The 16,363-nt window shown below is 42.3% G+C and overlaps 1 protein-coding gene across 4 annotated transcripts in view; it reads left to right on the top strand.

Moving 5' to 3' along the window:
* TSPAN4 (tetraspanin 4) overlaps positions 1-16,363 on the top strand; it is a 414,205-nt gene that overhangs the window by 338,210 nt on the left and 59,632 nt on the right. For all 4 annotated transcript variants that reach the window (XM_066187759.1, XM_066187757.1, XM_066187758.1 and 1 more), the window contains one exon: positions 7,650-7,841. In XM_066187759.1, coding sequence (XP_066043856.1) covers positions 7,779-7,841 — 63 coding nt within the window. In that variant the 5' untranslated portion in view covers positions 7,650-7,778. The remainder of the gene's footprint in view (positions 1-7,649; positions 7,842-16,363) is intronic.

The following is a 16,363-nucleotide window of genomic DNA, read 5'->3' as shown; positions in this document are numbered from 1 at the left end:
GTATTCCTCTTTACAACTGTATCTATGTCATTACAGTAATCCCAGGTGGATTTAGAAATTACATTTGAGGAGCAGATGAAAAAGCTTTAACACTTTGGGTTTGGCAGCAGTTAAAGCTAGAACCTGAGAAGAGAAGTGGTAGTGTATTCATCCCTTTTCCTTTTCTAACTCATGCATTTGCTCTGTTTCAATAAGTTGTCATTAACTCACTACTTTCCTCATAATCTTTAATTTGAATTACAATTTAGGCAAATTGCCAGACTGGATGCTTGTGACACTGATAATCGCCACTTTTTAATATTCTTTTATTATGTTTAATCTTTTATCAGCAATGCTGCCTTAATAGGTCATTCTCAACTGTTCTATTTCTGCAAGTTTTTACATCCTTGGTGACAGAGCTTTGCAGCACAGGGCAATTCACTGCACTACAAAAGGGCCTAATTAAGGTCAGTGGCAGTTAAGCACATTCTTTTATTGCGTTGCTGAAGAAGGATGCAATTGAGCACACATTTAAGTGTTTCAATGAATTTTGAGCCCATGAAGGGAAACCATCACCTTTTAGATTGGAGGTATTAACTCATAAATGTTGCAGTTCTGTTCCTCTGTACCTGTAGTTGATAGCTAGCTATGATTTGGAGGAGCAAGTGTGTAGGAGAGTGCTACTCATAAAACAGCAGGGATTACCTGAATGACTCTTTATTCACTTTTCCATTAGCCGGGTGTCAGCATGAGAGTCTGGCTTTTGGCATCTTCAATTGCCCCCAAATTTACTTTAGTTGTATGAGACTGCAATTTAGTGGTGGAACTCAGCTGAGAAGGAATAATGAATTTCTTGGGGTTTAAGTTCCTGAGGCTCAGTCCACACCAGGATAACTGAAAATGCAGCATTTTGAATGTTCCCATTATTGACTGTGGGAAAAGGAATGCCATTGTTGTGATGTTTCTTTGCCCAGGTAGTTTACAAACAGGACTTCAGAGCTCCTTTTAAGCTTGATAAAATCACTTGGTATTTGTCAGGCTCATGCACTGGGTGGAATATCCTAAAACAAAGCCTGTTTGTAGGAGAGAAGGGTCAAAAGGGAAGGAAAACAACAACATGAGCTATTGATATGTGTTTCTCCTAACCTTTTACAAGACACAGTGGAGTTGGAGGGCAGTGAGGGCACGAGTGTCATGCTGGCAGGCAGAACACAGGCTGGGATTGTAGCACTCAGCTACAATCAAGCAATGTAACAGTTGCCTGCCTGTCGTGCAGAATATCAAGTTTGGGCTGGTGGAAGGTGGCACGACACACCTACTTTGAAATTATATTGCGTGCTGCGCACTGTGTTGCACTACTGACAAGACACTGGCTTGTAAAGGAGAGGCAGGCAGGATATTAATTCAGAAGAAAATGTCCAGTGGGACCTTTGGGCTGGATCCTTGGCCGTTGTTGCTCAGGGTGGTGACCCTGCAGTCGCGCTGTTGACACCAGCTGGGGCTGGAGGCATGCAGCTCCTGGAGGTCTTTGGCTGCTGCTTGTCTACATAGTGGCCCATATTGCAACGTGAGGTCTTTGTACTCTAAACTAATTTTTAAGGAAAGTGAAAAGGACGTGAAATGGCAGGGCTAAGCAACTAGTTTCATCGAGCTTTTAAATTTTTACTGCTTATGTGTAGAGCTGAGGAAACTGGCATTTGAAATGCTTTGTGCTTTACTCAGTTATGCACTTACCTTTCCCTTTCCCCTTCCTGGGAGAGAAGAGGCTGAATACAATCTGCATGCTGACAGGAAAAGAAATACAGCCTTTGTAAGTCCAGTGGATCTGAGGGAGAAAGGGATTTTGAATTTGTTTCTAAATTAAATAAATTTGATGAATTAACAGGTCTTTGAATTTTACATTGAAATAAGCTATGTATTCATTGATACAAAACCAAGGATATGATATGTAGGTAAGGAAAAGAGGAATTTAATTCCTTGATTGGTGTCTACATCTATAACCCTGCCTCTGAAAGTAGGCTGATGCCAAGTCAAACAAACAAGCAAAAAAAAAAAATCAAATTCAAACTTTAACTGAGCATTTAAACTAGCAGGGGAAGAGGGTGAAGTAAGGAGGACAAACAAATGCCCATAATGTTGAAAAGGTTTTATCTAGCTGAGTACCCTCTTTTTGGTCATGGTTGCTCAGGGGTGCTTAGAGAGAATACAAGAAAAAAGGAGGAACAAGACAGGATATTTTAATCAGCTCCTCCAATTAATAGTTTAAGGTCTTCCCCTGTAAAATATCATTTCTAAGAAATACTGGGATACCTCGCTCTCATTTGATTTGTGTAATCCCTTTTTGAACCTGCATATATTTCAACATCCACAAAACTCTGTGGCAATGAATTCCAGAATTTAATTAAATGTTTTGTGGAAGAGTACTTGACTTTATTAGTTTTCAATCTGCAGACCAAATAACCTCTAGCTTTTTTAATCTTAAGAAAAATGAATAATGATCCTCTGTTCACCTTTCCTATCTCATACTGGTGTTTAGGGAATGCTATTGTTCCACTCTCTTTGCTCCCAGGAGTGCAGTCCTTACTAACTGATCTTTTTTCAAGTGGTTTTTTTTGCTTTGTTTGTTTGTTGTTTTTCTTCCCTAGTTCTTTTTAAATTCTTGTTAAAAGGACACAGCCCATTTTGGATGGAGTTTGTGTATATCCTTTAGTTTTACACTGCAAAGCTCCAGAGCCTCAATACTCTTAAGGCTAGAAATGTGCTTCTACCATCCCATATTTGTTAAATTTCAGGCCTCTGGCTATTGAAAGAAATGCAGCTTGTGTCACACTGAGGTGACACTCCTAGTTTATGTCTCATGAACTCTCGTGGCAAGGGGTTGATCCATGTGGAAGGACACCACCTGCAATTTCGGTCGTGCTGCACGCTGGCAGTCGGTCGTGGTGGCAGATGCATGGCTGTGAGGGCTTCAGTAGTGTACTGGCCATGAATTCCCTGCTGGAGGGTGTTTCCCACAAGTGGCCAATGTGTTTGAAGGTGTGTTCCAGAAGTGGCCGCTCCCTCCTGGACAGGCAACAGCTGCACAGGGAGGTCACTCGCAGGGGTGTGTGTGGAGTGCTGCAGCCTCTGCACTTACACCCATGCTCCTGCTTCTCCGTGCAAGATTCTTGATTCATTTGATCCTATCAATATACACATGTATTCCATTTCCACCCCCTCTCTGTGTCTAGCTGAAAGCAGCAGTAATTTAAGTGTGCCTGATATTACAAGAACATTTGCAGGATAATGTTCACATCACTGCTCTTGATACTTAGATGCTGGGTTTTTTTCATTGTATACTTTAACTCCATACAAGCGGGATTGAGAGAACCCTTCTAGTTTAAATATGTAGAGACTGGGGGAGAAAAATCCTCAAAGGGAGTTAGTGTAACTGCAGAACAACTGGTCATGTCTTCCACTTGGATTCTCTTATCAGTGTATTTCTTAACACACAAGGAAATTTTTTTTCTTTTTGGCTGAAGGAGGAAGTTTGATGAGTAGATCCTAATCAGATACAATATGAGAAACCTCAATTAGATGCATTTTCCATGTAATAAAACCAATAAAAAACCCACTTAAAGGCGCCAGCACCATTATAATGAACAATGAGTCAATTTCTCCCGCAGTATTTTAAGTGTGTAGCTGTAACTTCAGAATAATTTTCTCCACCAACAAGCATATATCCAGGGCTGTTTGGGATTACTTTGATTATCATACTGTAAGATCAATTCTAAATGTAGGCACTGAAGCCTGAATAATTTATTTTCTAGCCCATTAGAACAATTTGGAGGATCTAATTCCAGCTCTTTTGCCAAGAGAGCAGGTGCACATGTCTGTGTATCTCTTGGGGAAGAGGAGACAGATAATCTCTGCTTTTAGAGTAAGACACCTGCTGTACTGCTTGACTCTGCTCTACAAATGCCCGTGAGCAATTTGTCTTGAGCAGAATATTCTGCTACTTCCACAGCCAATTGTGAAGTCCAGGGCTGGCAAAGAACCCACTGCTTGTGTCCTTTCCCCACGGTTTTGTGGCTCAGGCACAAATGCACCAAACGGGCCATGCAAGATTTACACTGAGGTGTTTCCTGGAGCAAACATCTGACTCAAATATTCTACGTCTTAGGGCTGTGACAGTATTCCCTCTGGTGTCCCACTGTTTTAACCTTAGAATAAAAGACTTTGCAAAAAAATATGCAACATTTATTGGGGGGGGAAAAAAAAAAACCAACAACAGAGAAAACTGCATTTATTTCAGGTTTTGCCATGAGCTGCCTTGCTTGCAAGAGAGTGGATTATCATGAAAAATTAGGCAAATAATGTGTTAAATGTTTACCAGAGAATTTTAAAAAATGCTATTGTCAGTAGCCTGGCATCTTTGAAGGGGACTTTTTTTTTTAAGATTTAAAGTCAACTCTGCACTCCCCAAATGGAGTTAATAAGGACTCTCATTGGCTGCCAAAAGATCAGGTTCAAGCTGTAGACTTCTCTCTAATCTTTTTGTCTTAATGATTTCTCTTTTAACCATGACAGCATCACTATTTGTGCAGAAGCCCCCAGATTGTCAAAAGTAGCCCTGTTAATGGTTTTAGTTTTGTTTAATTTCATATATCAGCAAGCCCAGAAAACTGACAAAATTTTTAACTTCCTTACTATGCTTCCGACACACTTTGACACGGAAAAAGGGCAGGGGGTTGGGGATGGGTGTAAGGAGAGAAAAAGTGGAAGAGAGGGAACATTGTAAATAACTATGTAGAATTATCCATGCCTTAGCTACCGAGAGGAGGAAGTAAAAACAGACATGCAGCATGGAACCAGCTACAACTGTTTTCTCTTGGCTCTGATGAAGAATAAGTGAATGTGATGCCTCTAATCTCTGGGTCTCAGATTGGGAATTACATTAGGGCTCAGTTCAGAATGGAGGGCAGAGTGGGTGAGGAGCAAGCTTTTTGAATGTTCCGGAACTGAAAACATTTGGCTATTGTTGTAAAGGCTCCTGTGGCTGGCTTGGTGGGTCTTGGTTCTTTAAGCATTTCCTTAACCACGTGCTTGAGTGTTTAAAGGCCACTGGATGGAGACTTGCAGGTGTGCAAGTCTGTGTGTGAGACTTGCTTCTTGGGAAAAGAGGGGGTTTTAAAGGGCAGTTCAGAGTAGAGCTAAGGACAGCCTCTGCGTCCTGGATGTGCCTGAGGTGAGAGATCAGTAAATTTATTTGGGGACCATGAGTACATTTTCTGGTGTGGGAAAAGGAGCAGAGCTGAGCTAAGGTGGAGCAGTCTTCAGTAATGTGTGCTGACATTAGAAATCCATTTTGAGCCAGGTGGTTTAGTGTTCAAAGGGTTCCTTTGTGCGTTTCAAATTTGGTCAATCAACCTAAGGAAGAGCTGTGCATTATCTCTTCAAAAATAGGCATATAATGAGCTGCTGGAGAGCAGAGTGTGTCTGAATCAAGGGCAGTGTAGTGAGATACTCCTGCTGAACAAGTGACCTGAAATATTCATCCCTGATCTAAATGGCTACAGCTCCAGTCATGGCATTTTGCACGGACTGTGTCCTGATTTTCTGATGTTTTGTGCCACTGGTGAATTTCCAGTTTTTGCAAACAAGAATGATTTTGGAGTCAGAAGATGCAGAACTCAAACATCCAGGCAACAACGTCTTAAGCATTAAGCATTGTGTATCATGAAGAATTTAGTGGATGGTGGAGGAGCAGGCAAGCAGGTCTTGCCTTTACAGCGTCCTCAGTGAGACCCACATCCTGTAATACAGGTGATGGTTGTAGGTATTGGTACCACTCAAAGCAGTGTAGCAGCATGGGGAGCATGAAAGGTGATGCAATAAGCTGCCTCTTATTGGTGCTGTTGAGTTGCTTCAGAACAAAGAACTGAAGATAAGAGCTAAATGTATTGCAAGGTCATGGCTCTGCTGCTCTTGGGCATCTGCCTTCATTAGGCTTAATTGGGCTGTTTGAGCAGCCTCCCCATGCCTGCAGCTCTGAGGCTGATCTTGAGGCAAACATCCACCAAGCTAAAGAGGCAGAAGTGCACTTCTGCTTTTCATCCCTTTCCTCAGCCAGTTCAGTGCTATTCCTGACTGTATTTCAGTGCTCAGACCAGTTTGGTTTTAGCTGAGGTCTTTGTGACATCTCCTTCAGTGCCGTTCTGTACAGTAGACCTTCAGAGTTTTATTCCCTCTTTAGGGAATTTGTTCTTAAATGGTTCCACCTTTTTTTTTGCCTTGGGCCATGATGATTGCTTTTCTTAATATCCCCTCCCTTAGCCTAAATGATTTTCTGTGGGTTACCTTCTCTAAGTATTCTTCCCCCTCCTCTCCCTTGGTTATTCTTTAATCTTTTTGGACAATGTTAACCTTCATGCTCTGTAAGTGGGAATAGAGGGGAGGTATTTCCAGTATATATGGTCAGGACATGGACTGTCCCTCCATGGCACCTGTAAGAGGGTACTTGTGAAAGGTTGAATACAGTGATGTGGGATGCCTGGAATAAGCGAAGACCCCTAAATGAGGCGATCTGAGTCCCTGCGTCTTGGTGTTTGCTTTTTCTCAGTGGAGACGCACAGGTTGATGCAGCTGAGCTGCACTGCAGTCAGGTACACTTTGGTTCCTTAGCTCTGAACAACCCAGACTGGTTTGCAGCTGGGTGAGGAATGCTGCCTTAAAACCCAGCTAGCTGCCTTTATTGTCCGTTGTTTGGGGAGGAATTCAGTGGCATTAAGAGACAACCTTAGTAATTAGTATAAGGAATTGCTTTGGCTTTTGTGTTTCTCCCCTGTGTTTCATTTCTGAGGTTTAGCTTTGCCCCAGGATTAGCTCTATCTTTTTCCTTCCCTGGTTCATGAGTTGCCTTATGTTCATCCACTTTATGTAGGTATTTAGTGGATATGCTCATGCATATGTCTGGCTTACTACTCTGTGAACGCAATTTCTTTCCAAGCCTTTAATTGATTTGGATAATAAAGCGCAATTATAAACTCAATAAAAATTGGTTATTTTAAAGGGTGAGCAGGAAAGAAAGAAACCTAAGTGATGCTGTGCTGTGTGACTAGATAATAATGCAAAATCCTCTTTGCCTTACACTCTAAATGCTCTCTTGCTTCCAGGAGAGGCTTGACCTTAGACAGGAACTAACTAAGAAGTATGAGGTGTCCTGGCAGGGGGATGCTCTGGCAAGGTTTGTTTATGGCATGTGTCAGGGATGAGAGACAGTGTACTGGGATGGAAAGAATGGGGAATTGACAATGCTTCAGCCATTCTGGACAGTTCTCTAAGGTACCTAAACAGGACAGGAATTTTTTCAATCCCTTCAAGAGCTGACCCTTTGGGAATTTATCCTTTATTCAGTGTCTGCTTTTTCACTAGAGAGCAAAAGACCTGGTATCTGAGGTCATGTCTTGGATTTAGGAAATCTGACTTTTTGAGTGTTGCATCTTACTTATGATTTTTCTGTATTTTTTTTTCTTCCTCCTTGGTTTTTCCCACTGAAAGTATCATAGGCAGAGATCACTTCTTATTAGGTGTGACTGCTGGTTTGCTCCACTGCCATATTGACATGATGTCAGATCTGGGGTTGCTTGGATACATTAACTGAGCTTCTTTGTTTCTCTTTGTTTTCCCAGTTGGGAGGCTGTGGAATCCTTGGTGTAGGCATCTGGCTGGCTGTTACCCAAGGGAACTTCGCCACCCTCTCCTCTTCTTTCCCGTCCCTGTCAGCCGCCAACCTACTGATCGTCACAGGGACGTTTGTCATGATCATTGGCTTCGTGGGCTGCATAGGTGCCATCAAAGAAAACAAGTGCCTCCTGCTGAGTGTGAGTATTGAGCTGCTGCAGTGTTTGCTGTCTCGTGATGCTGGTGCTATTGCAATGCATGCTGCAGTGACCTGTATCTCAACAGAAGCTGCCCGCTTAACACAGATGAGATGTGAGTCGTGTGTGAAACAGGCTTTGATAATCACTCCGAGGAGCTGTCAGGTCATTCCCGACCATGCTCTCCATGGAGGATGAGACCTGCAGGAAGGTGGTGTAGGTTTCCTTGAACTCATCAGAGAAGGGGAAGAGTTTTGTGAAGACATCTTTTGTAGTATATTTTTTAATTCTTTTTCACTCAGCTTTGATAGCAATCCACTCCAAATGTTTGGCCTGGTGGGACTGATTATCTGAAGTCCTGGGCAGAAATATCAATGCAGGCAGGAAACAGGTTGACTCTGAAGTGGTTGATTCTGGTTTAAATTGAAAATTAAGACCTTCAGGTTTGACAATGCTGGTTTTTCCAGCCATTAACTCTGGAAAAGCTGAGATGTCAGTAAGCAAAGATGCTAGCACAAGGAGACCGCTGTGAAATCAAAGATTCATAAGGTGCCAGCTGTCCATGATTTTGCAGAAGCTTGAGCCCCATCCCTGGTGTATTTTTTCAAAATGCAGCTTGATGCCAGTCAAAGGTGAAATTCAGGAGCAGTGAATCCTGTAGTTGGTGTTAGTGTCTATTTTGCATTCTGTTCATCTGAGGACCAGGAAGTGAGCTGATCTTGCTGCTCAAGTGTAGGACTTTGCCATGGGGTCTGGAAAACCTCAGAGTGAAGGGGAGCTGTGGTTCAGCTGGTCATCTGGTAATGCCTCTGTAAAAGGCTGTCCCTTTCTGTGCTTCACATATTAATTTTTTTCCCTGGGAACTACAGGATGAGTTAAGGCACACAAGCCCCTGAATCGCTTAAGTGACTGAGAGTCCGAGCCTCAATAGAGGACTCTTTCCAGGCCCTTGCCTTAATCAGTTGTTTCTGTTGATTTTTAGACAGTCAGAACTAGTCAGTCTAGGCTAGTAAAGGCTAAGTATGTGGCTTGAAACTAAAATGAACAATATAAATGGAAATTAAGGCAGTTATGTGAGTGAAAATCTAAACTGGGAAGGCTGAAGTCAGAATCTGAAGCTGAAAGTCCTTGACATTTTTAACAGTCCTATAAATACACACTTTGTGGAGGAAGTGTGTGCCCAGACAGATGTAATGGATTACAGCTTCAATGCCAATACAGCAGGAGCTCACAGGGTGCAAAGTCTAATGATATAGCTTATATGTGCAAAATGAATCACCTGCTTTGTGCTTTCCTGAAGGCCTAGCCCAGGTGTGACAGCAGTGAGCAGTGCCTGCTTGTGTGTCAGGACCAGGTCAGGACCTGGCAGTCAGTCCTCAGTACTGGAAGAGTTTAAGGCTTTCATCTCTTGTGGTTCTTTGTCCCTCATCTGTCCTCTTGGTGAGGGCAGAGACTCCCTTGATGAGCGATCATTGCCCGGGTAAGGTGAATGCACTCAGCCACCCCCAGCTGGGCATCCATGGGAGCTGGAAACGCCTGCAGGTACTGCTCCTCCTGACATACTGCGCAGCACTCAGAATCCACTGTCCCTCAGTGCCTGACGTAAGGACTGCACTTGATGGATCAAGTTAAGTAATGCAAAGGAATCCAAATTCATTTAGGAACTCTCTGCACAGGAGAATGGGGAAGCTTGATCTGATTTGGTATCTGCATTTCACTGTCTTCCTGACCTTACCTTTCTGTACTGTAGCTATTCAGTGTGGCTTCTATTTTACTCAATTTTCTTCAAAATTGAGTTATGTTAGAGCTGATTATAGCTACTTTAATTCTGAAGAACCCTGACTGTAGAGGGTTGAAATAGAGTTTCATTAGTCCACATTGAATTCAGTTTTTATTTGGTCTAGAGTAACTTTCCACATTGCACTGCATGGGTACTTTCTCACTGTCAGTAAATACCAGTGAGATTTTTGTGCTCCTGTGAGTTGTTTCTGTTGTGCCTATATCTTTGGAAGAGAAACAGATGCAGCTCCTGTTTCTGGGGGCAAAGCCTTATCATGCAGGTTTGTCCTTAGTCTTCCTTTCCCCAGATGGCTGGTTTTATTTGACCTCTGTTTGAAATAGTGTTTTCAAGTCTAGGGCCAAGGCATTTGGTTTTGGCAAGCTCCTGTTTTTCTCGGTAACACAGATAGCAAAACAAATGCTTGAATGAAAGAAATTGCTGAATATCGAACCAGGGCTGCTCTAGGGTGTGTGGTTGCTACATCCCTTCATCCTTTTCTCATTCCACAGGTGTTCCCAACACTGTGTTTTGCCACATGAAAATTACCTCTTCCCAGAATATCTCTGGGTTAAACATCCCTGTAAATGCCCTGCCGGCTTTTTTAAGAGAATTGTTTTGTTGCAGCTGGCTTGCAATAGGATTTACCATCTAAGTTGTAAAGGGAAAGCTCCTAAGTGCTCCAGCCTTGTGTGTCCATGGCACACACGGTGTTCAACAATTGCTCCTGGATCAAGTCCTTTCAACATCTCCCTGGCTGCCACTTAACATGTGGCCTTGTTCCTGGTAGTAGCTAAGGTTGCTTTTGGAACTGAATTTATGTCTCCAGAAGGCATTGCCACAAATGTGACAGCCACTCTTGGAGTAAGTTGTCTGGCTCGTGTGTGATGCAGCTGCCATATCTTCCTATGAAGCATTTGCTTTAGCTAACATTTTGTAATGTTTTGTTCCATTTGGAAATAGGAGCTTTGAAAGTAGAAATGGAGAAACTGAAGGCTGCTTGCGCAGGTGTTTAAGAGGGGAAGATGGAGGCTGTTTGGTTGTGTTGCACCAGTCCTTGGATAATGCATTTGGGTAATTTGCCCTCATGTCCTGATCGTTGTTGAGCCCCAACACTGGAATCCCAGAATGGTTTGAGTTGGAAAGGATCTTAAAAATCATCTAATTCCAACTCCTATGACATAAGCAGGGACACCTTTCGCTCGACCAGGTTTACTCAGAGCACTGAACAAGCTTAGGGAACTGGGGTAGACAGGAGTTAGACAAGGTCTGCAGGCAGTTATAACAGATTTGTGGTGGTCTTAAAAACATGGAAAAGTTCTTAATGGAAATGCAAAGAAAAGGAAAGCAAGATTAGAAGCTAGGATGTTGCATACCTTGCATGTTTCAGCAGTCTGTATACAACAGTCTGATGAAGTGAGGCTTGAAGTGGACAAAAAAGAGAGAAAGTGGAATAAAGCAAGCTGAGGGAATACCTAGGGATGTTGTCGTGGTGGGTTGGCAGATATTTATGTTATATCCTACATGCATGAGATCAGGCATCGCTCCATTGAGCAAAACATTGCTGTGTATCTCTGAGTGAGTTGCAATTTTCACTGACCTCCCCTCTTCGCTGGCTCCACACAGTGTGACAAAAAGCCTGGGATGTTAAGTGTGACCATAGACAGTACAAAGATGACGTGAATTCTCTGCCTGTGCTGTATTCTTGTTGCAACCCACTCTGAAATCACATCCTTATGATCTCCTTGAAGACACTTGTGGCATTTTAAGCCCACAAACTACATGGTCATGCCTGGTTTAACCAAGAGCAGTTTGGACCTCAACTTGCTCATATCTCCCATAGTGCCCATCATCCTCATGCAGCGTTTTTGGGAGTCTGATCTGCAAGGACTGGAGAGGCAAATTTCCCACACAACAGGAGCACTTCTTCCTCTACTTCCTAAAAGCAGAAGAAAGAGGGAAGCCTATGGCAGTTACTAGCTGAGGAGGTGTGCTACTGTGATTGGGGTGGGCAGTTTGGAGAATCACAGAATTAGGTTGGAGGAGACCTTCAGGATCATTGAGTCCAACCTATGCCCTCATACCTCAACTAAACCATGGTACCGAGTGCCACATCCAGTCTTTCTTTAAACACATCCAGGGATGGTGACTCCACCACCTCCCAGGGCAGACCATTCCAGTATTTTATCACTCTTTCCATAAAAAAAAACTTTTTTCTAATATCTAACCTATATTTCCCTTGGTGCAGCTTGAGACTGTGTCCTCTCATTCTGTCAGTTGCTGCCTGGAGAAAGAGACCGACCCCCAGCTGACTACAGCCACCTTTCAGGAGGTTGTGGAGAGTGATAAGGTCACCTCTGAGTCTCCTTTTCTCCAGGCTAAACAACTCCAGCTTCCTCAGCTGTTCCTCACAGGGCTTGTGTTCCACGCCCCTCACCAGCCCACCTGCATTGGAGGGAGCAGAGGTTTGTGACGGCAGACACAGGATGTTTGTGGAAGGTCTTGCCTTAGGAATAGTGTTACTGTTTGATGGTGCGACAAGGGATGAGATTTCCCACAGAGTTTGCCTGAGTGAATAAAAAGTGAGCGGTATCAGAGAGACATTTCAGCCTATTTACATTTCATAGACTAAGATGCAGAGCAGATGAGACTCTGATCATGTATCTTTTTCTTCTGCACATATGACATTTGTATTGGGTTGTCAGAGCACACCTGTAAGCTCTTTGGTATTAGGCTGCCGTGGTGTTAGGTGTGCATGTTAATAATTACTTACCTCTGGCATTTGCCGATGACTTTTGAAAGAAGGGAGAACAGACCAAGTGAGGTAGTAGAGGATAGATGGGGAAAGGAGATCGAAAGCAGAAGTAAAGTTCAGTTTGTAAATGAGATTTTAGCATAGCTGTGTGGAGTAGTCAGGAGGATTCACATTAAGTCTCTGAATTGAGAGTTTAGGTAGTCTAAAGCTTCACAGATTTACTGACTTGAAAGGAATTATCTGGTGTCCACTGCAGATATTCTTTACTCAGTAGCAATGTATAGTCAGGAAAATGTAAAGTCAGTGCTCCCTTAATCTCTTCAGAAACAGGCCCATTCCTATTTCTCTGCATTCAGAGGAATAGAATAATATGAAAATCTAAGAGTGTAAAGGAAAAAATATAAGGTAACCTCAACCATTCTATGCATTCTGCAAAAATACATAGATGGGGTGAATTTTACGGCTGTCATTCTAGGATGTCAGGGTACAAATAATGGGTATCTGCACTGATTCTTATTTGCTCCAGCTACAATGTGGAAGAAGACAAACTTTTCCATTATTAGATTTCCTTAGGGAAATCAAAGCAACAGGCATTCTTGAGATAAGTATGCAACCTGGTCTATATAATCTTACATCTGAATAGAGATGCAAATTGATGAATGAAGTGGGCGAACAGTGCTTTCCTGCTGCAGTAAGACTTGTTTAACATTTCTGTAAGTATTGTTGCTCAAGACTGTGACTGAGTCCTTCTGCTACAAGCTCAGCTGTAGTTAGAAAATAGCAACTTTGTTCTGATGGGTTGGGTCAGTGTCCTGAACCAGTGACAGAGATAATAAGCCAGGAGTCTGACTTTAGAAGGTTAATTTCTGGACTTCCGCTGGTATTTTTTTCATAGATGTTTGGTCCTGCATTGTTGGATCATGTCGCTGTACTGCAAATCTTTATGGGTTATCTTGATATGAAATTAGGAGTCCATCTTTGCTGGTTTTCCCTTTGGAATTGCAATACAGTTCTGATGTGCATCAGAGCTGTTAGCCATATCCATCATCTTTGTGAATTTTAACAAAATGTTTGGCTTGTGTGCTCTTAACCCCACTGCACTGTGTGTGCTTTCCCGCTGAGGGCAGGTCCTCGCAGGAGCTGAGGCACCACTTTGCCACTCAAACACAACCGGTTGCGGTGGCTTGATCATAGTGCTGATTCAGGCAGGTGCTGTATGTACACCTGAACAGACCATTGCTTTATGCTAAAGAGATTTATGCCTGATTAAGTACTTCAGTGCTCAGATGTTGACCCAGCTGATCCTTAAGGGTCTATGTAAACATTGTCTTTTACGTTAATTGCTTAAGATTTATGTTTGAGGAGCTAAATTGGATGAATTCCCTGCCTTTTTCACGTGTTTAGCAGATATCTATATTTGTGTGCTTGCCCTGAGAAAGGTCATTCATTATTCCATGGATAGTCCCGGTTGAAAGTCTCAGCTGCAGACGTTCAATCACAATGGGTTATGTAATTTATTACCTGTATTACAGTATCCCCTGCAGGCAGCCCATGAGGATGCTCATTCTGTATAAAACCCCAGATAAGCAGAGGTACCTGACCAGTTGAGCTTACTGCCTAATTAGATAAGACAAATGGAAAATATTATTTTCCTCGTTAGACTGGGAGCTGCAGCAAAGTGAAACTAAGTGCCTTGCGTAAGTTGCACTGGGAGGTTGTGATAAAGCCATGCAGCAAAGCCAAATTGTCTAAATCTCAACTCAGTGCCTTCATCATCTTTCTGTGAATACATCAGAACATATCTAGCCATCCTGTGTGCTTCAGTGACCTTTAAAAAGCATTTAGTCCATGTTTCCTCAATAACAATGACAATTTTGATTTCTTTTATCTTATGTATGGTGTCCAAATGAAAAATAAATATCCCAAAGCAAAATTATATCTCAATTTTTTGTTTTGTTGAAAATGACAATTGGCAGACTTAGCTGTTTTCCATGGGTGACACTGTAGGCTGTCCCAGCTGAGCTGATCAGCCTAATTGCAGCACTGCCTTCAGTTAAATGTGAAACAGAACATTTAGAGAAGCTGCTGGAAAGGATCTGTGAACATGGTCTACTGCATGTATTTTTGATAGTAGGGACTTACTTTTGGTCCAGGGGATCGTAGGAATACTGGTAAAAAAACAGTATGAGGCCCTATGTGAAGGAAAGATTTTAATCTCTGTCTGGTTTTTACAGCACACATGTATAGATACTACATTTCCAGACACTTGAAACTTAAATAGTAACTCATGTGCTAGAAGGAAATAAGATTCATAGGCAGTTCTTTATTTCACCCTTAGATTTTGTGGCACTTTTTTCCCCCTCCAATGATTTGGTACCAAGAACACATTCTTCTGGTCTGTTTGGGATTCAGCATGGCCAATAATCTAGTCAAAAGAGGTAGAGGATGAGAGGATCCTTCTCCACACATTACCTACACAAGAATAAATTAGAAAGGGGAAAGGTGTGAGGAAGACAAAATGCTGATTCCTCTCTGATTATCTGAAGCCAGCTGCTTTCTTATAAAGCACCAAGGTTGGGTATGTTCCATCACATCAAGGATTAACAAAATGTTGTTAAATAACAAAATTAAGAAAATGGCTTAGATACACCCACTTGCCCTTATTCTTATATATCCTGATTTGTGGATAACCCTGATTTTTATTGTAGAAAAGCTGAAGCAATGATTAATGAGAAGGGGAAGGAAAGTAATCATTAACAGGCAGATCTGTGTGTTCAGTTTAATTTAAATGATAGCTTCGTGTTAATAAGCAAGTAGTTCATCACAGCTGCTGGAATGAGTAAAATCAGAATTAAAGCTTGATATTAGGTCAGGACCAGCTGTGGAATGCACTGATGCTATATACATATATGTGTGACTATCCAGACATCAAAAGATTCTCATTTATGGAATAATCCAAGGGGAAAATGAGTGCCCATGGTGTTTTGTACTGTGCTGTTCAGAGTTTTCTGAACTCCAGCCAGCTCATCTGTAAGTGAAACAGTCATAAAGAAAATAAGAAAAAAATCTAATGAGTAGGAAGAAAAGGAAACTAAAAAAACCCTACTGCTTTCAATAATATCACTGGATCCAGAGAGCTGACAGTTGAAACTTCATTGGTGACAGGGATTTTATTTCAAAGCAACTAAATGAGAAAGAAACAGCCTGTAAATGACTTCATCTCAGTAATTTAATGCTACAGATCAAGCAGTAGATTTTCATACCAGTTTAGCACATGAGCTGGTGCTTTAGCAATCAAACTAGCAAAATCCAGGAAATGCTGGCTGCAGCCACGGCAGCAAGTAATGCAGGGACCAGACAGATGCCATACATACAGCCTGAGAGCATCATACATCATGTATATCACTCCTCTGTATAGTGCGGTGTTGCATGTGAAATTCCAACTTACTGCCTGCTTGGACTGTAAGGACTGAGCACTAAGCTCCCCTAGTTTGGTTGTCTCTTATTACGAAGAATCTGCTCCTCCTCGTCCTTCAGTTTTTGGCTTCTTCCACTTGGCTGGTGCTGAAACTCGTGAGGGGTTGGAACCTGTGTCTTCCCCTTCCTCCCTTCTTTTCTTCAGCTCTGGGAGCACTTAATCAAAGGATCTGGAAACTGAGGAGAGAAAGAATAGAGTTTCCTTCCCTCCTGCTTTTGGACTTGACTCTAGGGTCAATTTGTAGGAAGGGCTTACCTCATAGGGTATATTTAATTTTCTAATACAGACTGATACAATACCACTGATGTGCTTTGAGTTACAGAATCAGACAGTATTGAGTTGGAAGGGATCCATAAAAATCATTGAGTCCTACTGCTTGCTCCTTGCAGGACGACCTAATAAACTAAACCATACAGTGAAGAGTGTCATCCAGAGACTCCCCTAACTCTGACCGGCTTGGAGCTCCACTTCTCTGGGGAGCCTGTTAGGTCAGGGAAGAACGTTTTCTTAATGTT

The sequence above is a fragment of the Chamaea fasciata genome, unplaced genomic scaffold (genome assembly GCF_029207755.1).
Source record: "Chamaea fasciata isolate MVZ Bird 193981 ecotype frontalis unplaced genomic scaffold, bChaFas1.0.hap1 SCAF_7, whole genome shotgun sequence".
In the NCBI taxonomy this organism is placed as follows: Eukaryota; Metazoa; Chordata; class Aves; order Passeriformes; family Sylviidae; genus Chamaea; species Chamaea fasciata.
Note: the sequence above shows the minus strand (reverse complement) of the source record. Positions and strands in the feature narration are given on the sequence as shown.